This window comes from Sapajus apella, unplaced genomic scaffold (assembly GCF_009761245.1).
Source record: "Sapajus apella isolate SASKATOON/1434 unplaced genomic scaffold, GSC_monkey_1.0 scaffold24, whole genome shotgun sequence".
Taxonomy (NCBI): domain Eukaryota; kingdom Metazoa; phylum Chordata; class Mammalia; order Primates; family Cebidae; genus Sapajus; species Sapajus apella.
In genome coordinates, this window is record NW_022436964.1 from 18,972,327 (window position 1) to 18,997,004 (window position 24,678).

At 41.3% G+C, this 24,678-nt stretch overlaps 1 protein-coding gene across 4 annotated transcripts in view; it reads left to right on the forward strand.

Annotated features, from left to right (window-relative positions):
- Positions 1–24,678, forward strand: part of VLDLR (very low density lipoprotein receptor) — a 43,614-nt gene that overhangs the window by 4,175 nt on the left and 14,761 nt on the right. For 2 of the 4 annotated variants that reach the window (XM_032291017.1, XM_032291018.1), the window contains exons 2-15: positions 9,097–9,216; positions 13,144–13,266; positions 14,672–14,794; positions 16,462–16,833; positions 16,930–17,052; positions 17,139–17,261; positions 18,049–18,168; positions 18,272–18,397; positions 18,888–19,059; positions 19,623–19,841; positions 20,598–20,716; positions 21,310–21,449; positions 21,771–21,912; positions 23,418–23,564. In XM_032291017.1, coding sequence (XP_032146908.1) covers positions 9,097–9,216; positions 13,144–13,266; positions 14,672–14,794; positions 16,462–16,833; positions 16,930–17,052; positions 17,139–17,261; positions 18,049–18,168; positions 18,272–18,397; positions 18,888–19,059; positions 19,623–19,841; positions 20,598–20,716; positions 21,310–21,449; positions 21,771–21,912; positions 23,418–23,564 — 2,169 coding nt within the window. The remainder of the gene's footprint in view (positions 1–9,096; positions 9,217–13,143; positions 13,267–14,671; positions 14,795–16,461; positions 16,834–16,929; positions 17,053–17,138; positions 17,262–18,048; positions 18,169–18,271; positions 18,398–18,887; positions 19,060–19,622; positions 19,842–20,597; positions 20,717–21,309; positions 21,450–21,770; positions 21,913–23,417; positions 23,565–24,678) is intronic. The other 2 variants (XM_032291019.1, XM_032291020.1) reach the window with 1 other exon arrangement.

Genomic DNA, 24,678 nt, shown 5'->3' on the forward strand with positions numbered 1-24,678 from the left:
TTTTTTTTTTTTTTTTTTTTTTTTTTTTTTTTTTTTTTTTTGAGACAGAGTCTCTCTGTCACCAGGCTGGAGTGCAGTGGTGCGATCTTGGCTCACTGCAACCTCCCCTTCCCCGGTTCAAGGATTCTCCTGCCTCAGCCTCCCAAATAGCTGGGACTACAGGCATGCGCCACCACGCCCAGCTAACTTTTTTGTATTTTTAGTAGAGACGGGGTTTCACCGTGTTAGCCAGGATGGTCTCGATCTCTTGACCTTGTGATCCGCCCGCCTCGGCCTCCCAAAGTGCTGGGATTACAGGCGTGAGCCACTGCGCCCAGCCTATAGAATATTTTTAATGATTTTATACAAGAAACAGCTTTGACTGCAACTTGTCACATGAAGTCATTGTGGAATTTCCACTTATGACATCATGTCAGCACTCAAAAAGTTTTGGATTTTGGAGCATTTCAGATTTTGGATTAAGGATGCTCAACCTGTACCATAAATTTAGCATACTTTTCCCACTGAGTGAAGTCTGCTGAGAAAGCTTGGGCCCAATAGTTATTTTGAGTCTCTAAGTAAGCGAGTGTCTGCTGGGTCCTGTGAGAGTAAGTATGGAGATTATTAGAAATGTTTTAATGCTTGCTTAGAGATCCTTTGCCTACTTAGTAGTTTAGAGATGCTGGAAACTAAGATGTGGCCACTGGCTAGAGCAGCTGATTTTGCCAACTCAGGGCATCTGGGTAGCCTTTATGTATATAGACAAGGTGATGGGGTTGGGGGGGCCTTCCAGTTTGCCAAGGAAGGGACATAACAGAGCTTTGACAATAGACAGCATTTGTGAGTTACATCACATATTAGAACATAATAGTTCTCCCACATACTGTGAGTAAACAGGGTTTCTATTTTATAGACTGCCTCTAATCTTTCATTTTCTTAAATGAAAATCCCCAGATCTGAGTTATTAACTGATCTTTAGGTTCACTAAGTAGGTTGCAGATTGATGCTGGTTATCTTTGTGCATCTCCTTGAAACCACATGATGTACATCTGAGTACCTACAGTATGGCACCAGGCATGGGGACAGAGTGACCATGGCACTGGTTCCTTCCTTCGTGGCACTTAGTCTAGTGGGGAATCAAAGCAGGAAACCGTGAGCCAAAGACAGCCTGGAATAGAAGCTCTGAACATGAGTGAGCAGATCCAGTGTTTCAGACTTAATTGTAAAAGAGACAGATAGCAGCTGAAGATTGCTGGCGTTTCCGTATACTCTCTGGGTTCTAGTTTATGAGGTTTCCCTAAACTCACCAAGAACTTAGTCCTATATGAAAAAGCCAGAAATGATCCTATCTCTGCAGATAATCCTACAAAGGTGATATGATTCAAGCAACAGTGGATTACTGCCAGTATTGCCAAAGATCATTAAAACATGTCAAGTAAAATCTGGGTCTGATACATCGAACTCCTAACCTTACCAGTTAGCTGCTGCTAACCTTCTAAGGTGTGGGAATCTCTCTTTTCTTATGGAAATGAAGCTGACACACTCATTCTGACAGACAAGTATGTGAAGATGCACCATTTTGAAATGATAAATTGCTATAAAGATGAGGTGATTGTACCCTCATAGGCATAGGGAACAGGGGCCTTTATAACCTAGTCTTTCAAAGTACCCGGCTAGTAAAACAACCACTCACACTTGGTTTCAAGCTCTGAAAAGCAGGGGAAAATGTTTTTGACGAAGGTCTTTTGTTCAGACCCGCTTTACTAGTAAACTAATGAATCAACTCATGCATCCAGGAGTACCAACTAGTGCCTAGAGGATAAAGGATGTCAGGCCCCAGGTCCTGAGTTACAAACGTAAATTGTAGGCCATGCCTTAGGGGATCTCTGTGTCTAAAGGTGAAAAATGGTAGCTGAACTCATCTCCTTGCATGATGGCTGTGTGACAGGGATTAGTATGAGAAAGCAGGCAGACCATACGTAGTTCTGCCAGAAAAGGCACTGAGGCCTCATTCATGAGTACAGTCTGAGCCCACTCCTGGTGGATGAGGGGACAAGGGCAACATGAACAAACTGAGACAAAGCAGCCACGAGGAAGGGCAAAGCCATCGGGAAGTGAGTGGGTCCCCTTGAAGCTGTTAGCTCAGCTGGCATAGCCTCAGCAGATGGTGGGCAGTGGCCAATAGGGAAAAGTCTGAGGAAATTAGTAGGGAACATAATCCTGGAGGCAGTGGTAAGCCGAGAAATGACCCTGTTCTTGGCTATTCTAGGTGCTTGAATCACTAGGTTGCTTGATATGGGTAGAGAATGTGTCAGCAGCCTGGAGGCAAAGGAACGAGAGGTTTAAATTTAGATCAGGTGAGAGAGGAGGGACTGCACACGGCCAGAGTTTGATGGCCAAATGTCAGGGAAGAATTTGGGCTCGTTTCTGGGCCAATCAAAGATAGAGCACACAGTGAGGGAAGGATAGATTTTAGAAGAACTTCTGCCTGTTAAGACACCCAAATAAATTTTCCCTGCAAAATAGTTTTGAGGGCTTCACTTAGATTGTTACCATCATGTGCTCTGTAAAAGATGCATTTATCTCCTGTGTCCCTCCGGTGATGAACATTAGGCCTTATGAGGGTGTTATTAGCATATGTTAAAACCCTGAAAATGAAAGAGCCACTGACATTATGGGTGTAATCTGTAGCTGCTTAGCCTTAGTGCAGTGGTTCTCAAAGTGTGGACTGAAATTGGCAATATTAATTCAATGTTAATTGAGCATGCATCAACATTGATTCATTAGAAATCCAAATGTAGGCCCTATTCTAGACCTACTGAATCAGAATCCAGGCTGGGGCCCAGGCCCAGCATTCTGTGTTTTAACAAGCCTTCCTGGTGATTCTGATGGACACTGGAGCTTGAGAATGACTTAGTTTACCGCTCACAGAAGCTAAAGATTTTCAAGCTATGACAGATGGAAGGTCTTTCCTCTGACTTGAACCCTAGACAAGAAAACCAAGAGCTGTAATCTTTCTAGAAGACTTGCTGAGGAATTCTAGCAGCATTTAAAAAAAATTAGAATGGGGAAGGAAAGCAGCCCTCCATGTCAACAGCAAAGCTAAATCTAAACTGATGCTCAGTAGCACAGTATGTGGAGCCAGAGTGCCTAGGTTCAACTCCTAGCTCTGCCCAGGGCGATCTGGGACAAGTGACTGTACTTTCCTTCTCCAAACAGGTTTCCTGATCTGTAAACGAGGAATAATAGAGCCAACCATGCAGGATTACAAATTTTAAAGGCTAACAGGTGACATGTTTTAGAGCAGTGTTTGGCCAACAACAAAAGCATTCAGTTGTATCTAAGATCAATTTGATATAAATGGAAAAACTGGCAATTGACCTATAAAATTCACTTATTTCAGCAGTGACTCTGAAGAATTAGCCTACATATTCACCAGTTTTTAGTAGCCCCTGAACTAGTTCTTTTTGTTTTTTTCAAAACAGTTTCACTCTTGTTGCTCAGGCTGGAGTGAAATGGTGGTATATCGGCTCACTGCAACCTCCACCTCCTGGATTCAAACGATTCTTCTGCCTCAGCCTCCTAAGTAGCTGGGGTTACAGGCATGTGACATCATGCCTGGCTAATTTTTATATTTTTAGTAGAGACGGGGTTTGGCCATGTTAACCAGGCTGCTCTCGAACTCTTGACCTCAGGTGATCCATCCACCTTGTCTTCCCAAAGTGCTGGGATTACAAGCGTGAGCCACCATGCCTGGCCCACATTGGTTCTTACACTGTTTCAGATGCTGACTTTAAGGCCAGAACACAACCTTTGTGCTTGACAGCTTAGCTCAGAGCATTTCCCTTAACACCTGTTGCGGTACTTTGCCTCTTACAAACTCTCCTCCCTGTAGGAAAACTTTTTTGCTGACTCAGAAATTTGCTTGTCCTGAAAGGAGTTTTAGCTTATGAATAGAAAGGTTGGCATTAAAAGTGGCAGGCAGTAGAAGTGAACTAAACTAAAAATAAATGCCCTTGGTGGCCCTAGAAGTGCCGAAACAAATGGACTGAAGGAATTCCAGCAAATAACACCCATATGCTCAAGCAATGAGTAAGGGCATGCGAGATGTAGATGCTTGGCCCTGGGGCCCCAGCAGTGTGGCAGCATGAGCCTCTGTGCAGATTGAACTGTACTGTGAACCTGGTACCCAGAGACACTTTCTCTATATTCTGGGCATGCACGTTGGAGTGCTGTTCCCCGGGTGCTGCTCAGAGCCCCATAGGGAGATGTGTAGTCCATCTGGAAGGCTTGGTATTTACTCGAAGGCCTATGCCATTTTTTACTGAAGCTTACATATTGTTCTCCCATGTTAATCCCTGCAGGGAAAAATAGACAATGGCAGGCTGACTTCTATATGCATTGAAAACCCTGAGTCTCTCTCTAGGACATCAGCCTAGACAAGGAACTTAAAACAAAAACCTCAAAAGCCTAGGCCACAAAAACAAAAATAGACAAATGGGATTTAATTAAAGTAAAAAGCTTCTACACAGCAAAAGAAATAATCGACAAAGTGAAGAACACCCTGCTAAATGGGAGAAAATATTTTCAAACTATTATCTGACAGGAGACTAATATCCAGAATATACAAAGTCAAATAACAGGGGGGAATAAAAACAAATAATTCCATTCAAAAGTTGACAAAACATATAAATAGACATTTCCCAAGAGGACATAAAAATGACCAACAGATATATGAAAAAATGGCTGCCGTTACTAATCACCAGAGAAATGAAAACCGAAACCACAATGACATATCATCTTATACCAGTCAGAATGGCTATTACCACAAAGGCAAAATACACAGATGTTGCTGCGGATGTGGAGAAAAGGGAACTCTTACACACTGCTGGTGAGAATGTAAACTAATACAGCCACTAAGGAAAACAATATGTAGATTTCCCGAAAAACTAAAACTGGAAGTAACATGTAATCCAGCAATTCCTCTACTGGGTATCTACCCAAAGGAAAAATCAGTATATCAAAGGCGCACCTGCACTGGCATGTTTATCGCAGCACTATGTACACTAACAAAGATAAAGAATCCACCTAAATGTCCATTAATGGATGAAAGGGTAAAGAAAATGTGGTACATATACACACTGGAATATTATTCAGCCATGAAAAAGAATGAAATCATGTCATTTGCAGCAGCATGGGGATGGAATTGGAGGTCATTATGCTAAGGGAAATACACCAGGAACAGCAAGACAAATATGTTCTCACTCATATGTGGGAGCTAAAATATTTTATCACATGGAGGTAGACAGAAAGATAACAGAGACTCAGAAGTGGGGAGACAGCGAGGGCAGATGAAAAGAAGTGGATTAAAGAATACAAACAGACAGTAAGAAGAAATAACTTTAATGACTACTTAACAAAAATGTATTGTACTCGAGTGATGGACACCCTGAATACTCTGACTTCGTCAGTATACATTTATTATATATGTAACAAAATTTCGTGTACCCCATAGATTTATACAAACACCACCAGGAAGAACCCTGAGTTTCTTGGAGCCAGTGAACTGCCAGTGTGTCTGTGTAGCAATGTTGACTCTTCAGAGAAGGGAGGCCCCTAGAACGTAGATGCCTGAAGTAAGCGTGCACAGTCTGATTCCATCTATATAAGTGACAGTACAAGGGAGAAATTTTTGACACTCCAGGAATTCATTCATTACAAATTTAAATAGCCACATAAATGAGTAGGTACAAGTGACTTCCAACTCCTTCACCCAAAGGAGCAGAGATATTCTAGGTATTAGAGCTGGAAGAAAACCTAGACAGTTTCTTAAATCAATAGAACCCTTTTCAAACTCGTACACCAAAATCCAATATTCAAAAGAAAGTCTTGGTAGAGGCAGAGGCAGAACACACAGGGCACCTGCTGTTGTGGCCTTTCCCTCCACTTCAGCCACCCCTCTAGGTTCTCGTGAAACCTTGTGGCTTTGGGGGAACCCACTAACAATTGCATTTTACCCCAACTTCTCACCTGAGCAGAAGTGCCTAGCACTTCTACATCCAAGCTATCATTTGAGGCGTCTACGGCTTTAGCTTAGCCCTAAGAATTAAAAGAACCTCAAGTGTAGATGATTTCAAGCTCCACTTGTTCCCTTTATGAAAGTATAATACTGAATTTGAGACTTAACTTTCATGGATGGAAATGGACTGTAGGTCCACAACCCTGTAATCCCCAAAGCCCTGGAAATCAAAAGCTTCTTAACTCATTTGCTGCATTCGATTCTCCTAGAGCTCTGCACAGCAGCAGTCCCAGCTGAGCACCAGAGGTGGAAAGGTAGAACCTTCTTAAAAACTCGAACAGAAAACTTAACAGTGTACCAGTCAAGTGGCTAAGGGCTCGGCATTTGATTTAGTGTCTGAGCTCTCCCTCTCTGTGGGAAGCAGAGAATTAAACAGAATTGGGAAGCCCTTTCTGCCCAGTAGCAATCCCTCAAAACAAAGTGCTTAGGAAACTAGGAAACGAAGAGGCATAGCCATAAAGCTTAAGGTCTTTATTTGCCTCTCCTTAAAGAGTCCTTTATAAAGCCAGCTTGTCTTCCCACCCCCACCCCAATGTTGTTCTTTTAAACAAACAGGGACATTTTAGTAGCACACTGTACTCCTAATGCCTGTTGCTACCAGTTCCTATGGGCGGGAGTGGGGGAGAGAGTGAGAGAGAGAGAGTGTGTGTGTGTGTTGTGTGTGTGTGTGAGAGAGAAAGAGAGATGTTAAAACACAGCTTTATGATGATCAGGCAGAAGCTGGAGTAAAGTGGAAATATCTGAGTTGAGAAAAGCTAGAAATTAAACTCCTTTTTGGCTTTGGATATTTTCTTAGCAGAAAATGCTGATGCCTATCCTGAGTCTGCTCATTATAGACTCTTGGAGCAGAGCTGCTGGGATTTTAATAGAATTTATTACTGTTGATAGCTTGTATATTACAACTAAATTCAGAGACCTTAAGGCAACAGTAGACTAAATATCACCCTTGGAATACTGTATGCCCATATTTAATCTAAGGCCACTCTAAGTGCCTATGAAATCTGTAGCTTCAAACTCATTTTTAAGGAGGTTGTCTTCCAGGTACCTTAACCATGGGGTGAGAAACTATCATTTGACGTTGACTTTTAAGTTCCTATTCAAGTCTGATTACGGGGTTCCCATTTTAACTATGCAGATATCAATGTCAACGTTTCTGTCTCATTTGGACTTAATACCTTTGGTAGCTAAAACCTTTGAAAAAAAAAAATCAGAGGCTTTCAGCCTTCACTGTATCCTAATTGCAACCTTGCTAATCTTTCCAAGTATACTTATACCTATGTTTTCAGACTACAAATCATTTTTTCTCTAATTACTCAAGGTAGATTCTTACCACTTTCACAGTTCCCAAAGGTAGTAAGGTTATATAGAACTACAGGACATGTGCCCTCAGCACTGAGAATATTGCAAACATATTAAGAATTCAGTGGCAATGAGGGGAGAGAGGAGAGGTACCAGGTACCTCGTATTTGGTTTAACAGAATAAAACAGAACAGGTGATGCTTCCTGACAACAATCTCTACCCTCCTCTTGTTCCTTGCTAAATCCCTAGTATATTACCACCAATAAAACACGTGAGGAATGAAAAAATGCTATGAAATGAAGGTAGGGAACCATTCTGCTTTGTAGCTGGGTCCTAGGTTAATCAGACTCATGGGAGCAGAGTGATGCATCTAGTTTTGAAAGCAATATATTTAATATCCAAGGAAGTAACCACACCCATATGGACATCTTGATTTGGACCAAATTTTAATCTCCCTGGGAAGTGCCACAAAGCACAGAAGGCTCCCAGACAGCAGGGAGTAGCTGACACTAGGAAGACCAACTAGGGTATTGTGCACATAACACAAGAGTTCCAGTCTGTGCTTGTCTCTGTAATATCAGTTCTTATGCCAGCATGCCACAGCTGCAAATGCTGAAAGGTGGCAGGAAATAGGAAGGCTTTCTGCTTGGAAACCCTCCCTAAGTAATCTGCGTGAACTATATGATTCCACTGTTTTTCTCAAATATTTGCAGTATATTTGCTTTAAGCGGCCACATCTGTGCCTTTTATTGCAAAGCAATCACATCCGCCAGAAGGACGGAACTGCTAATGATAGGAAGCACCTGAACCTTAGCTGGCCTGTGCCGGGCAAAAAACCAACACTCCCCCACTTACAAGTCTTAGTTCACACCATTGTGTGAATTAAATATCCATACATTAAGCATACGAAAACTGAGATTCAGAGAAATAGAATCTATGTATCTTCAGCTCTACCTCACTTTCCTTTTCTCTTGTCTCTAAATTACAAATGATCTTCCTTTGCCTCTTAACTATACTTTCTTGTTGCTTTTCTCTTGGAGCTGTTTTGTAAAGCTGTGTTTTTCCAATTAGACCTACATTTCTAAGAGGAGGAATCATGCATTAAACTCTACCTCTAACCTCTTCTTGCTTCTCCTTCTTCACTGTGCTTGTAATAGAAACATCATTAATGGATAACAGTAGGGATATGGACAAGAAATGCCATTAAAAGATTAGGACTTGGTGGATTACAGCCACACATGTAGTTTCAAAAAATGAGAGAATGCGTTTAGAGGCAGAGATGATGCCCCCTGTGGTCTCTGGGCAATCTGGGTTCCTTCTGTATTGGTCTGGCTCCATTTGCGCGAGATCACTATTCCAGCCACCATGTTCAATTTTCAGGTACCAGAAAGAAATAGAAAAAAAAATGGATCCTCTCTCATTTTAAGGACATTTCCTAAAGTCATATATACCATTTCAGTTTACATTCCATTAGTCAGAACGTCGTTTCTTGCCTACACCTCACTGAGAAAAAGGCTGGGAAATCTAGTGTTTAGTTTTAGCATGTACCCAGCTAAGAACTCAATTACTGTCAGTCACTGCCTGAAGATCCATCCTACTCTGGCCCTTAGGATGTTACAGCCTGCCGAGTCTGCAGTATCCTTCTGAGAAGGTCCCCATCCATGGGTATTAGGTATCTCAGATCTATAACCTACCACCCTCTATTCTTGCTTTGCTGAGTGTTCCCTTCTTATTCTAGGGAGAAAAGCCAAGTGTGAACCCTCCCAATTCCAGTGCACAAATGGTCGCTGTATTACCCTGTTGTGGAAATGTGATGGAGACGAAGACTGTGTTGATGGCAGTGATGAAAAGAACTGTGGTGAGTAAAGAGTTTGATGACCTACGCATTCTGTTAAAATATGATGTCTCAATCTGCAAATGTATTGAGATTCCGAAAATAAAATCCCCTTCTAACAATTTCTTTGAAAGAGTCCAAAGAATCTATACTTCTCTAAAGGAATAAAATTGAATATTTGACATGAGGTTATCAGCTGGAGTATGGAATGATAAGATGCTGTTCCATTTAAATGACAGGACCTAGTTTATCTGAGATCAGGCAAACAAGTGGAATAGGAAGCTGGGAGAAGGGAGAAGTGGACCAGAAATAGAGACAGACAGAAGATTGCTTAGAAGGGACCTTTTTTCCCTTTTAATTTTCAGATGGCTCTGATCCTAGAAAAGAAAGCAAGCCACGGACATGAGAAAATCCCATAATGTTTCAGGGGGTTAATTAACCCCTGACACAGAAACTACAAGCCAGCACAGATCAAAGATCAGATAAGGCTTCTCTTTTAATTCTCTGCCTACAATAGTCGCTAATGCTAAAGCATTAGCAGGGCGGAAGACATCCTCTCCGCAAGAGAATGGGGATACAGTGTCACATCCATCAATCAGCATCTATCAAAAGATTATTGTGAGAAATGCCTATGTATGCAATTTATATAACCTCATGTCAAGCCAGAACAGCTGAGAACTGAATGGCAAGATCACATTTAGAAACCATGAATACATGCTGAAGTTTGCTCTAGGATCCCTTTGTTCAATGTTGTAAACATTCTGAAACAATGTTGTATGTGAATATTAGTGCTAACATTGTCATTTATCTTTGAAAAGATGTTATGTAAAGATTTTCACTATGCAAGGTAGAAATACAGAAGAAAAGTAGAGACTAAATATAGGTTTCCTCAACTGCCATCTTGTTATTCCCTTACCCACTTCTTCATGCGTCGTTACTAAAATGCTATACAGTAAACATCATGGCAGACCTTGTTCTAAGCCTGATCTCTCTGAGCAATATCACAGTGTTTTCATGCCAATGCACAGAGCAGATCAGTAGCTGTTTTGGAAGTATAAGAAAGCCTGATCTTGCATGTTCTTCACATGTACCCCAAAACCTAAAATGCAATTAAAAAGAAAGAAGAGATTGGACATGGAAGTGAAGAGGGAGAGGAAGTAGAGGAAATAAACAATTACAAATAAAGCTATTATAATGTTAAGTTTTTTTCATGAAATATAAAGTATTTCCCTAAAAAAAAAAAAAAAAAAAAAAGCCTATTCTACAGTCTCAGGGAAGAAACTTAAATCTAGTCTCAGGACCAAGAATAATTCTCCTGTGCAATACTTTTACATCGTTTGTATTTTAACACTGAGAATTTAATCTATTCCACAAGACATTGAGTCCCGTGCTATTTCTGGGTTACCTAGGTAATTTAGTTCTTTCACTAAGTATCTCCCTAGAGAGTCTTTACTCTTGTCAACTATTTTCCTGTTGTAAGTAGCAGTTTTTCCCTCTATTCTAAACTATATATTTGGCAAAACCCATTGCTTTTTCTTAAAAAGTAATTATTCTCTTTATGTTGCAAAAGTCTTCTTTTACCGTCTGACTCAGTAGGAACTAATCTGGGTCAACTTGGGATTTCTCTAAAATAGTCTTGTATAAATGCTCTCTATTAGCCACATGGTAGGAGAGTTTGGGAAAGAAAAGCAGGTAGATGTATATCTAATCAAGAGCATTTGGGGTGGGAAAAATTATATTTTTTGCAAAAATTTGTCTCTACCATGTGTGACGATAGAGAAAGAAATTGGGAACATTACAGTCAGGGAAGCTCTGAATGCTTATTTTGTTCCTCTGTGGAAGAGGAAAGCTATGGAATTACTTGAAACTTCCAAAGCTACCTCCTATTTGTGGTCTAATCTCTTAATATGGAACTTGATTACAATATATAGCAGGGTTCTTTATTTCCAGTATGTCAACGGGCATAGTCAACTTAATCTTAGATTCTATAAGCCATGTGCTTCTGCTCATCCCAATAACTCATTCTTTTATAGTGTTAGGCTGAGCTAATTAATCAGCAATTTAGGTACTGTAAATACGTAACTGTTACTTCCGTTCCTCTGTAGCACATCTAAATTTCTATTGGTCTCTCAAGGCTCAATTCAAATATCCTTTCTTTACCCTCCCAGTCTATGCTCCAAATGAAGAAATATAGGCCTTGAATAGCACTCAATTCATTAACACTAGTGCTTGAGTATTTCAGTGATTTTAGAGACGCATGAATCTAAAAGCTAGCATGGCCAGTCTTGTTTCCTTGGCTATGTAATTCAGGGAGATAATCCTTTTTAGATAATCATAATTTGTCAACCTGTGTTCTAGAAATTAACTGTCATCACTCTCGCTCCTCTTGACAGTATCTTACACTGATCCAGAATGGCCCAAGGGCAAACTCTAAGCTTTGAGACTTCTACCTACATAATTTAAACCAGTGACATGTGAAACAGTCCCTTTCAAATGTTCAGCAAATTGTGAATTTTTCACTTATTTACCTTCACAGAATATCTGTCATAGAGGAATGTTTTAAAACAGCAATTTGGGTCGAAAGTATAAGCATATAGGCAAGAAAGAATATAATCTAAGAAAGATAAGCTTAGGGTATCCTATGTAGCTACTTTATATCAGGATTCATCCTTCTCTGTGATTCCTTCATGGGTAGGGTGACCAAGCTGCCCAGTTTGCTTAGGAAAGCACTGGTTTATGCTTATCTTATGGATATAAATAATAGTGTCCCCTTTCTGCTGTCATGGTCCCAATTTGGACAACAAACTCATGGTAACCCTAAGTATAGGGGAAAGACCTGCCCCAGGAAGAATTAGCAGAATCAATTCGTTTCCTTACGCTGTTTTAACACTAGCAGTCAGTTATGGATATTAGCACTGACAGCTTCAGTGACTTTTAGCTGATTGATGTTAGCCTACCCCTTGGCTAGAAAGACTAAAATCTTCTCTCCCTTGAATTCTAAATACAACATCTCTTGTTACACTGATTGAGTTTTCTTCCCTTTCTACCTGATGAGCTCCTTTGCCCCTGTAGACCAGTATGGGTGACAATATTTAGCACTAGGGTTTGGCCTTCATTCTCCACACTAAACGCATGTGTTGTTAAGGGATGCCCCTTGAACAGTGTCTTATTCAGCTCAGACTGCACTCACAAAAATACCATAGATGGGTACCTAAAACAACAGAAATTTATTTCTCATAGTTGTGGAGGCTAAGAAGTCCAAGATCAAGGTGCTAGCAGATCTGCTATCTGGTGAGGGCTGTCTTTTTTGTTTGCAGATGACCATCTTCTCACCATCTTCACGTAGTAGATAACAAAGAGAGAGAAAGCAAGAGCTCTGGTTTCTTTTTATAAGGGTGCTAATCCCATTCGTGGGGTGTCCACCCTCATGACTTCATTACCTCCCAGAGGCCCCAACTCCTAATAACATCATACAGAAGGTTAGGATTTCAACACATGAATTTTGGGGGGAAACAAATACTCAGTCCCCAGCAAACAGTTCTACTGTGATCCAGTCAGAAGATGGAATGTTTAGCTGTTAAACATATGAAGTATTTGAATAAATGACTTGGAAGAAATGCATGTAGAGAATGAAAGTGTTACTTAATCTCAGCATTATAAAACAGGTGGGAAGTTAAATGTAAGGTATCTCTGGGTTGTAAGATAATGGGCAACCTCTGTCTGACCTTGACTTCAGTTTCCTTCAGATATCTCCAGTGAGCATCTTCCTCCTCTGAAAAATAACAACAGTAATAATTTTTCTGAAGGTCCCCCTGAATATTGGGGTTGAGTGCCCATTGACTCAGCTGTTTTTTAAAGGAAAACATGCCAAAATGCTGTATGAGCCCTCATGTGAAGCTAGGGCTGTGGGTAAGTGACTTCACCTTTAACCCTTCAAATAAACTTTTGCAGTAAAGAAGACATGTGCCGAATCTGACTTCGTGTGCAGCAGTGGCCAGTGTGTTCCCAGCCGATGGAAGTGTGATGGAGATCCCGACTGTGAAGATGGTTCAGATGAAACCCCAGAACAGTGCCGTGAGTGTAACTTGCCTTGGCCTTGAACTTGCCCAAGCTGTTCGGTGTCTCACATTTCTAAGTATGGCTTAATCTACTACTTGGTATTCATTTTTCTTTGCCTGCCTTAAAGTTTAGGTCAACTGACTACAAGGTCAGTCAAATCATTATCAGTTTGTCAGCCTCCTTAAAAGAATATTTTCCCTGGTCCAACAAGACTGACGTTCTCTTGGGTAGCTTCGCTATTAAATACTTAAAACTGAAGTCAGCAGATTCAATCAAGAACTCCTTGACTAGGTGCATAGATTTCAAATGTTTGATTATAATGACTCTGAGCAGATGGTACTCTGGTCCTGGAAGCTAAGTCAAGAAGTGAGGGTTCCCCATGGGTCAAGCATAAGCTTTTAGAATCACAGCTTCCCATATTATTAAAAAGCTATTACTGAAGAGGTAAGGTAGCTAGTAATTGGGTGATATGGTGACTTCTGACACAAACGTAACCTGAAGTTACTAAAGTGGAGATCTTACATCTTGTTCTTAAATAAGAGAAACTTCATAGGTTTGCAAAGGTATACGTGTGTCCTTAGGAAAAAGTCGATGAGACCATAAAGAATGATGGTTTGGGATCGTATAAATTAAGGTCACATGAATGTCAAGGTGAAGAAAGCCTTAGAGTTCATTTTAAGTCAGTAGAGGCCTGTACCGGTGGAAGCGCTAAAAAAGAAGGACTAACATGAAGAAAATTTAGGTCTGAAATGTGATTATGAAAGAAAATCAAATAGAAAGGAAGTTAAGGGTATTACTTTCCATTTTCTAGATAAGAAGTGAGGAGAGTAATATTGGTCAGGGCAAGTGAGTTAAAAACCTGTGAGCTAAAGACAGGTTGTACAAAGATTCAGCCCCAAGTTTTACTGGAGAATGACCTGGTCAAGTCAAGCATTAGGGTATATTTCTGCTTTTCAAGATGTCAATGTAAAGGAGGTTGTGAAGGAGGCCTGTAAAGGAATCTAGGCAATAGAAGATTTCTTAGGTGTTTGAACGTCTGACCTTTCATGCAGTTGAGATTAGGTGACAATATCTGGGTGTGCCCACTTGATATCCAACAGATAAGTAGTGGTCTAGGAGCAGGCCAGCCAATAAACTTCACCATGCCAAGTAAAACAAAAGCCAGAACTGAGCATGCCATGGGACCTTGAAGGAGTGACAAGGTCAAGGCTGTCAGGTACACTGCCAAGTTGCATAGGTTGGCATAGCTTCTAAGGAATGGAGCTGGTGAAAGAGCTCCCCAAACTTCAGCCAGTTAGTCAAATTTCACCAGGGTGCCAGGCTACTGAGTCACAGGTATTAGCGTTCTCAAGCAGCACAGAAGCAGCAGCTTTGCATTGATCAGTTTTGAGGCTGTTTTGAGACTGTATATCATCAACAGATATGAGAACGTGCCGCATAAATGAAATCAGCTGTGGCGCCCATTCTACTCAGTGTATCCCAGTGTCCTGGAGATGTGATGGTGAAAATGATTGTGACAGTGGAGAAGATGAAGAAAACTGTGGTAAGAAGATCAGTGTTGAGTGACGTAACCCAAAGATCCTTTTCCTCAAGCAAGGGTGGGCAGGGGAAACTAACCTAAGCATGAAGATGCACTGACATTGACTCACTTTTCAGTGACTTCACTATCTGCTCAATTAGTTGTCCTTCATAACTGCCCTAAAACCCTGAAAGACATTCAGGTGGCAATTGGCAATTGCTTGGTGTTTCTTTTAGGCGAATAGAAATAAGAAGGTAAGTTATTCAAGGCACTTCCATGTAGAAGTAGCTCAGGGAAGCAGCAATTGTGTGGGCTTTTGCCTTTGTTGTGATAGTAATTCATGAGTCCTTTGCACTTTGGCTCAATAAAACTAGAAGATGAGTAGGATAGGCAAATACATTCATAGGTCTAAACTTGATCGGATTGTGGGAATAAATTATTTGAGTGTTATACAAGCATTTCTTTGCTCCTGAACTAGATTCTGCCATAACTCTTCCAAAAAAAAAAAAAAAAGACACAGAAGCATGAATAAACATCTTACCTGAGATACCCAAAGAAAAGTCGACCCAACTGGTGATACCTTTGTCTCCTGTTGCAGTTCCTGTCTCTGAAAGCTAACTCTGTTTCCTATTCTTTCATATTTCTGATCTTGGAAAATCTTTAATAAAATGCTACATGTTGAAGGTGAGGGCCTGGGAAAATCGCTAGGTTGAACAAACAGTGCTTTGAACATTCTTTCAAGCTACCGCCCTTTTTATAGAGCCTCTAAAATCTACAGATCCCAAGTCTGACAAGCATGGGCCTCCTGATATGGTAGTAGTCAAGGGAGCTCAGGGCATTTACAGTTGAAACACCAGTCTTGTGTACAGAAGTCGCCTTCTGAGGTCAGTACCACTGCACCTAGTCCAATGAGTTTTAGTGTTCAATCCTAGAATTGAGTTTTCCATATTGGTAAGCCCTGGTGCTGCCAAAGTGTTTCCCTTATAAGTCTAGACTTTGCTTCCCAAGAGAGTCGTGGTCTCTATTCTAATTGCCACCAAATTGTGACCTTGAAACGTTTGGCAGGAATTTAAGTCAAAGTACCAATTGGCCAATAGGACTAGCTTATCATTATCAGCATACCTGAATGTTAAATGGTGATTCTAGCCCTGGTAATGACTTTTTAAAAATGGAAAGTGTTTAAGATGACTCGTTATTCCCGATCCTTATTTAAAGGACCAAAAAGAGGAACCATGTATGGTGGTATGTGGTTCACCTCTTTTTGGTGACAACATCTTAATGCTTGCTGTGAATATTATGTTGCATGGTATTCTCAACTAGTGCTGTGATCCGGCCTGACAAGCAGTATGCTGATTCAAGGACAACTCAATCTCTCCCTTCCAAAATGAAATCCCTTGTTCCAGTTTGTTATTACCACTGTCACTTTCACAGCTAATTGTGGTTCTCATCTCAAATTAATTTCCAGTCTTCAACTATTTCTTGGTCCTTTATTTCTTTTCTACTTATTTATAGTGTGTGCATTTTTTGTACAATGAGACTGTGTTCTTGATTTCAATCCTCCATTTTAGCCTTTAGGTTGGACTAGTAAGTTAGGATTAATGATTAAAGATCAATGTATTAGATTTTGGGCCAAGAATCTTGAAAGGACCAATCTTGATGCACTTTGAATGGGGCATCCTCTCTCTTAATAGGTAACATAACATGTAGCCCCGATGAGTTCACGTGCTCCAGTGGCCGCTGCATCTCCAGGAACTTTGTATGCAATGGCCAGGATGACTGCAGCGATGGCAGCGACGAGCTGGACTGTGCCCCGCCAACCTGTGGCGCCCATGAGTTCCAGTGCAGCACCTCCTCCTGCATCCCCATCAGCTGGGTGTGCGACGATGATGCAGACTGCTCTGACCAATCTGATGAGTCCCTGGAGCAGTGTGGCCGCCAGCCAGTTATACACACCAAGTGCCCAGCCAGTGAGATCCAGTGCGGCTCTGGCGAGTGCATCCATAAGAAATGGCGATGCGACGGGGACCCTGACTGCAAGGATGGCAGTGATGAGGTCAACTGTCGTAAGTAGCCTTCTAGCATGGCACGTGCGGTTCTCTTCCCTGTATCAACTGGGACAATTTGCTGGCTTCATTCCATGGTGTTTCCTCCCTTTGCAGCCTCCCGAACTTGCAGACCTGACCAGTTTGAATGTGAGGATGGCAGCTGCATCCATGGTAGCAGGCAGTGTAATGGTATCCGAGACTGTGTTGACGGTTCTGACGAAATCAACTGCAAAAATGGTAAGGATCTCTTCTTGTTGGTTAAGCAGTGGATTGCTCTGACCGGACCCACCCATGGAATCTCTCTTCTTTTTTTCTCTTTGTAGTCAATCAGTGCTTGGGCCCTGGAAAATTCAAGTGCAGAAGTGGAGAATGCATAGATATCAGCAAAGTATGTAACCAGGAGCAGGACTGCAGGGACTGGAGTGATGAGCCCCTGAAAGAATGTCGTAAGTGAAGGGGTTGCCCAAGTACAGAGCCTGGACATTTGATACATTCCAGCACGGCTAACACTGTTTAGACCGCCCCCCCCGCGTGATGGCTGGTTAAACTTTTTAATGTACTGAAGTTCTACTGTAGACTTCAGAGTGAAACTTTATGACTTAAAAGCCCAGGTAGTTCGAGAAGCTAGTTTACAGTTTTTGTTTTTTTCTTTTTTCTTTTTTTCTGAGATGGAGTTTTGCTCTTGTTGCCCAGGCTGGAGTACAATGATACAATCTTGGCTCACTGCAACCTCTGCCTCCCATGTTCAAGCAGTCTCCTGCCTCAGCCTTCCAAGTAGCTGGGACTTACAGGTGCCTGTCACCACACCTGGCTATTTTTTTTTTTTTTTTTGGTATATTTAGTAGAGATGAGTTTTCATCATCTTGCCCAGGCTGGTCTCGAACTTCTGACCTCAGATGATCCATCTGTCTTGGCCTCCCAGAGTGCTGGGATTATAGGCATGAGCCACACTTGCCCGGCCCAAACTAGTTTATAGTTTAACCTCCTTAAAGGTATCTGATCAGCAATAGAGAAACTTGAATAAATGCTGCTTGACTAACTGGTAACTTGCTAAGGAGATAGATAATCCACCCTGAAACACATACCTATAAAATAAATGATTAGTTATTAATCAAATTATGGGTTTGACCAGGCCAGCTTGGTAAGTTATCACAAATACCCTGGTTTTTAAATGTGAAAGACAGACATTAATTGTAAATAACTTGTCAAGTGACTGCTACATTTTTATTTCAGATATAAATGAATGCTTGGTAAATAATGGTGGATGTTCCCATATCTGCAAAGACCTAGTTATAGGCTACGAGTGTGACTGTGCGGCTGGGTTTGAACTGATAGATAGGAAAACCTGTGGAGGTGAGTCTAAGAAGAAAACCTGGACCCTGCGGGTGGTGGGAAAGGGCAGTATGTACCTGGTAAGGTATAAGAGCAGCAAGACTAATTCTAATTTCCCTCCTAGATATTGACGAATGCCAAAATCCGGGAATCTGCAGTCAAATTTGTATCAACTTAAAAGGCGGTTACAAGTGTGAATGTAGTCGTGGCTATCAAATGGATCTTGCCACTGGTGTGTGCAAGGCAGTAGGTAAATGCACTTGGACTGTTGTGGCTGTTGTACCTTTACGAGTAAGTGCTCTAAAAGGTACACCCAGTGACTACAATAGTCAAACTAAACATGAAATTGTACTTGAGAACGATGCTGCTATCTCATAATACAGCAGTATAGGTTAAATAGCGATCTCTCCCCCAGACATCTGCTTTAGTCATTCCTTTTGCATATAATAACATGAATATCTACCAGGTTTGCATACTTAACTGTTTCCAAAACTTGAGTGCAACTCCATTAAGTGACTTATTCACCAGCCACCCTGTTGTTGAAGGCTGTAACCCCAGGACTGCCTTCTAAACCATAGGAAGCACTTGCAGGTCCCAGGGGCAGGAACTCCAGAACGGGTACTACTGAGGTATTCCATAATACCTTTACTTTTTAAGTGCTCCTCTGCTGGGAGGAGGGGGTTTAGAAAGATGCTGCCTTCTTAAAGCAAAACTAAGTAACCCTGACTTCCATCTTGCAGGCAAAGAGCCAAGTCTGATCTTTACTAATCGAAGAGACATCAGGAAGATTGGCTTAGAGAGAAAAGAATATATCCAACTAGTTGAACAACTAAGAAACACTGTGGCTCTCGATGCTGACATTGCTGCTCAGAAACTGTTCTGGGCCGATCTAAGCCAAAAGGCCATCTTCAGGTAACTTTCAGTTCCATTCATGGTGTCTTGACAAGTCATTGCCACTTGGGAAGTGATCTGTGGGATAGCTTGGAGGAGTTTCTTTTGTGTCTAGCTCCATCTAGCATCTAATTACCTGGAGACATTAAATCTAACACTAATTATTAAATTTTGTCAGTTCCTAATTAGAAACTAACAATTGTCTATGAAGTAAAAAAAGATGACATCTTTCATGTTTTTTATATTTTCTCCCTGTTCTCCACAGTTAATTGAGAACTATTCATTGCTGCTACAAATAGAAATGGTAGTACAGCCTTTTCTTAATGGGAACGATAGCAACTCAGATGAGGGATACTGAAACAAATAGCTTCACTTAGAAATTTATTGTTGTTGTATATAGAATACATACCAGCAACTAGATAATCTACAGCGTTATTAATTTAGCATCAGTAAGCAGCATGGTTAAATAATTTGAGTGGTGAGCTATGGTGTTAATTCATTGACCATTTTGTAAGCAGAAAGTCCATTCTCCATGCTCTCATGGTGTCAAACTCTTAAATTTCTTGTGACCTATTCTGTTTCAGTGCCTCAATTGATGACAAGGTTGGTAGACATGTTAAAATGATCGACAATGTCTATAATCCTGCAGCCATTGCTGTTGATTGGGTGTACAAGACCATCTACTGGACTGATGCGGCTTCTAAGACTATTTCAGTAGCTACCCTAGATGGAACCAAGAGGAAGTTCCTGTTTAACTCTGACTTGCGAGAGCCTGCCTCCATAGCTGTGGATCCACTTTCTGGGTTTGTAGTCTATGTTTTCCATCATGTAGCCTTTTGGATGGTATCTGTGTAAATCAGGAGGTTTCTCATACCTGAATTAGTACTAAAATCTCAAGGTTTATCAGCCCTCCACAACAAAGAATTAGAATTGGAAATTAGAATTCAGGATATCAGTGGTGCCCCAGTTGAGTGACCCTGGGACAGCCTTATTTATATGACATGTCCTCTCTATCTGACTCTCGTATGACTGACTGCTGGTTGACATTAATGAATTAACATTCCTGATTTGATGTGTACTAAAAGCTGTATCCGGACCCTTTTGCCCACTCACTTCCTATGCAAGTGATTTTTAATTTTTGACTGAATACTTTGCTGGGTTAGAAGAGCAGCTTAGGAAGTTGAGTAAGGCTGTAGTCATCACAGCTGGCTCCCATGCAGCCTCACAGAGCTCAGTCAGCCAGCCTGCTGTGAAATTTAAAGGATATTCGTCTTTCACTCCTCTGAAAGAACCGACCTTCTAGAAAGGAAGCATAACCTTGTGGCTTTGGGCTGGAATTTAAATGTCAGATTAACATAGATTATTACAGTTAATAATGAGCTTGTAGATTCTTAATGTTCAATTTTACTTCCCTGGAACATAATTGAGACCCTTAAATGTTGCTGTTTGTCACTAGAGATTCCCTTGAGTTTTCTGTTCACACTTTAAACTTTTGTTTCAAGCTACAACTTTATCCCTTCGAAACCACTGGGGCTAATTTCTCATTTAATTCTTCACAGCTTTGTTTACTGGTCAGACTGGGGTGAACCAGCTAAAATAGAAAAAGCAGGAATGAATGGATTTGATAGACGTCCGCTGGTGACAGTGGACATCCAGTGGCCTAACGGAATTACACTGGGTATGTATGTTCTTCCTCCTTGACCCCCCACTCAGCCAGCTTCATAGTGTTTCCATTTATCTCCATGGTGAATTCTGGACTAGCAGATGTGTCTACTGTTTCCGTCTAAATTCTAGCAGGAATTTTTGATGGAGTATCTGAACAACACAAGTAAAACAGTGGATTAGCAAATTATGCATTCAATAATTACTGGCCTGTTGTCCAGTTGGGCCTAATATGTGACACAGATTCAGTGAATCTTGGGTCTTGGGCACACTGATACCAAGTATTCCTGGCATGAGTGCCTTAGCATTTCCTGAACTGCAGGCTTTTAACAGTTTTCTTCTGGCTTTTGGGAGGAGAAATGCTAGCCTCTTTTAGTATTTGCTGTAATGTGAGTAACATTTCTTAAGTCATTTAGTTTGAGAATCTCAGGTATCCCGTCAGTCCCTAAAAATGAATGTGGATACAGATTCTCTATGCTGCTTCTCAAGGTTTTTGGGACCCCTGTTCAGAAAGAACCATGAAAGTAGAATACTAATTCATTAGACACTTTAAATGGAAGCCAGAGCAGTAGTGGCTTATCATGTAATGACAATTCTTTTCCTACCTAGACCTTATAAAAAGCCGCCTCTATTGGCTTGATTCTAAGTTGCACATGTTATCCAGCGTGGACTTGAATGGCCAAGATCGTAGGATAGTACTAAAGTCTCTGGAGTTCCTAGCTCATCCTCTTGCACTAACAATATTTGAGGTAAGATGTGTCTCACATCGAAGTGTGTACCTTTGAGCTACTGTAGCACTTTGAGAAAAAATAAAAGGCACATGGGGAAGAGGGAAGAGCAGCTGAGCATGGCTTGAGAAACTGCCTTTACTTAAAACCTGGTACGAATTGGACACTAATTCCCAGAAGTACTTCTAACCTAAACTTGATTCTTTTACAGTTTTATATCTGGTGTCCCAGATCAGCATTCAATAAACGTGGTCCATTAAATGGGAAGTAAATGATGATGACCTTAGAAATGGACTTGTGTTAATTCTGGATGTACATGCTAATTGAGGGGTTCTGTTTCAGGATCGTGTCTACTGGATAGATGGGGAAAATGAAGCAGTCTATGGTGCCAACAAATTCACTGGATCAGAGCTAGCCACTCTAGTCAACAACCTTAACGATGCCCAAGACATCATTGTCTATCATGAACTTGTACAGCCATCAGGTACCGTGGAGAAACTGTCCTTAATAACCACTTTAAGGGAAGCAGCATGACACAGAACCTGCTGGATGTCAGTTGCTCTTGGCAACTCAGCATTCTTTAAAAGGGAACTTTTGCCCTGCTGTATCCTACCTCAAACGTTTCACACATTATCTTTTTTATTTCTGCTGTCTTAGAGAAATGGCTTCTCAACTTCAGCTCCTAGCTTCCTCCCAAGCCTCAAGTGTCAGAGCTTTTATTCCTGTTTTATCCGTGTCCCCTTGGCCTTAAGCCCCTCTTGCTAAGACTTTTTCAGTAACCTCCAAAGTAGCTTTTGTGCTACAAACTTTCTCTACTGTTAGTTTGCTAGGATTGTTGCAACAAAGTACCACAAACTGCCTTAAACAACAGAAATGTATTGTCTCGAAGTTCTGGAGGGCAGAATTCTGAAATTAAGGTGCCAGCCGGGTTGGTGCCCCCCGAGGGCTGTGACGGAAGGGTCTGCTCCAAGCTGCTTTTCTTGGTTTGTTGATGGTGCTCTTCCCACTGTGTCTCTTCACACCATCTTTCCTCTGTATATGCTTGTGTCCAGAGTTCCTTTTGTTTTTTGAGACCGAGTCTTGTTCTGTCACCCAGGCTGCAGTGCAGTGGCACAATCTCGGCTCACTGCAACCTCCACCTCCTGTGTTCAAGCAATTCTTGTGCCTCAGCCTCCCGAGTGGCTGGGACTACAGGAGTGAGCCACCATGCCCAGCTAATTTTTGTATTTTTGCTAGAGATGAGGTTTCACCGTGTTGGCCAGACTGGTCTTGAACTCCTGACCTCGAGTAATCTGCCTACCCCGGCATGAGCTGTACTACCAGTTATGTTAAATTACAGCCCGCCTTAGTGACCTCATTTTAACTTGATCACCTCTGCAAATATCCTGTCCAAATAAGGTAATATTCTGAGGTAGAAAGACTTCAGAATGAATCTTAGGGAGGAACACAATTCAGATCATAACACCTGTTTTCCCCCGTGACACACGTGATACAGGATTTTGTAGCTTCTCAAACACATCAGGCTATATTGTCTCCTGCTGAAAACACTTGGCTGGTTCTATCTAAATAAAACCTAAAAACCTTTTTAAGGCTGAGCTTCCTTCCGCTTTGTGGGAGCAAGTCAAGAGAAAACCAGGAGAACATACCTAGTCTCCTTCTTCTGAGCCTTCATGCTAAGCCTTGGGCCAATAGTAGGAGCCAGTCCTGGTCCCACACCTCCCTTCCCCACCTCCTTTTTTGACACCTATCTCTTAACGACAGAACTTTCACAGTCTATCTCCAAGAGGTCGCTTTGAATCTGGTGTCCTTAGAGCACTCTGCCTATACCTTTATACTTATTCTTCCTTGATATTGCTCTCATTTGGAGGATTGACAGAACAGACAAGCTCTTGGGGGCAAGGACTCAGGTCTTCCACATGTAGAACAAAGCTTTATATATACTAGCCACTGGAATACCCATTTTAATGGTATTGCTTTTTTCCTGACTAGGTAAAAATTGGTGTAAAGAAGACATGGAGAATGGAGGATGTGAATACCTATGCCTGCCAGCACCACAGATTAATGATCACTCTCCCAAATATACCTGTTCCTGTCCCAGTGGGTACAATCTACAGGAAAATGGCCGAGACTGCCAAAGTAAGGCTTTTTATGTTTCAACCACAAGTAAAACATACAACAAGCAATATGATTAAGACACCAACTACACCAAGTAGCTTGGATTTTTAAGAATTCTGTTTTAACTGATTATTTGAATAGATTTGAGAAGATTCTATTGCTGTATGCCAGCTTACTATGTCATTTCTTTAGAACTGACTTTAACGCATTTCAACATGAAATGAGTTTATAGGAGACTAAAGTGTCAATATACCTTATACTAATTTGTACCAATTAGTCCCATAACAGCACTGAGCTAGCCAACATGCAGGTAATTAAATGAGGTCTTAACATTTTTCCACAAAAGAGGGAGCAGACATTATGCTTCAGGAAGGCTGTGCTTCTAGGAGACCTCATTGCCTCAGTGGGTGATGCTACCCTAAAATAACACTTCAACCACGTTTGCATTTAGTTTTCTGTTCTTACTTTTGATTAAGTGGCAAATTAAACTTGTTTGTGTGATCAAGGAGCTCATATGATGAGGTTGGTGAGGTTTTTATTAGCTTAATTCATGGTCACAGCAGGGATTAGCTCAGTTTACCAAGAAGTTAGTTGCAAGACAGTCCGGTATACCAGAGCATCTTGAGAACATTTCTTGTAGTTTCCAGGAACTTGGGATGTCGTTTAGAGGGATAAATATGGTTGTCCATCATTTTGGATTGTCAAATTCCAAACACTGTTCTTTGCAGAGTTTTATGTATCTCTTTTTTGCATGAGGACTGCTATTTCAATTTTCACACATCAGCTGTACAACTTCATTCAGCAGTAGTTTGTCTGTTTTACCTGTTTTTTTTCCTTTTTTATTATACTTTAAGTTCTGGGATACATGTGCAGAACGTGCAGGTTTGTTACATAGGTTTACATGCACCATGGTGCTGTGCTGCATCTATCACCCCATCATCTATGTTAGGTACTTCTCCTAATGCTATCCCTCCCCTAGTCCCCACCCCCCAACAGATCTCGGTGTGTGATGTTCCCCTCCCTGTGTCCATGTGTTCTCATTGTTCAACACCCAGTTATGTGTGAGAACATGCAGTGTTTGGTTTTTTGTTCGTGTCAGTTTGCTGAGATTGATGGTTTCCACTTCCCTCCACCC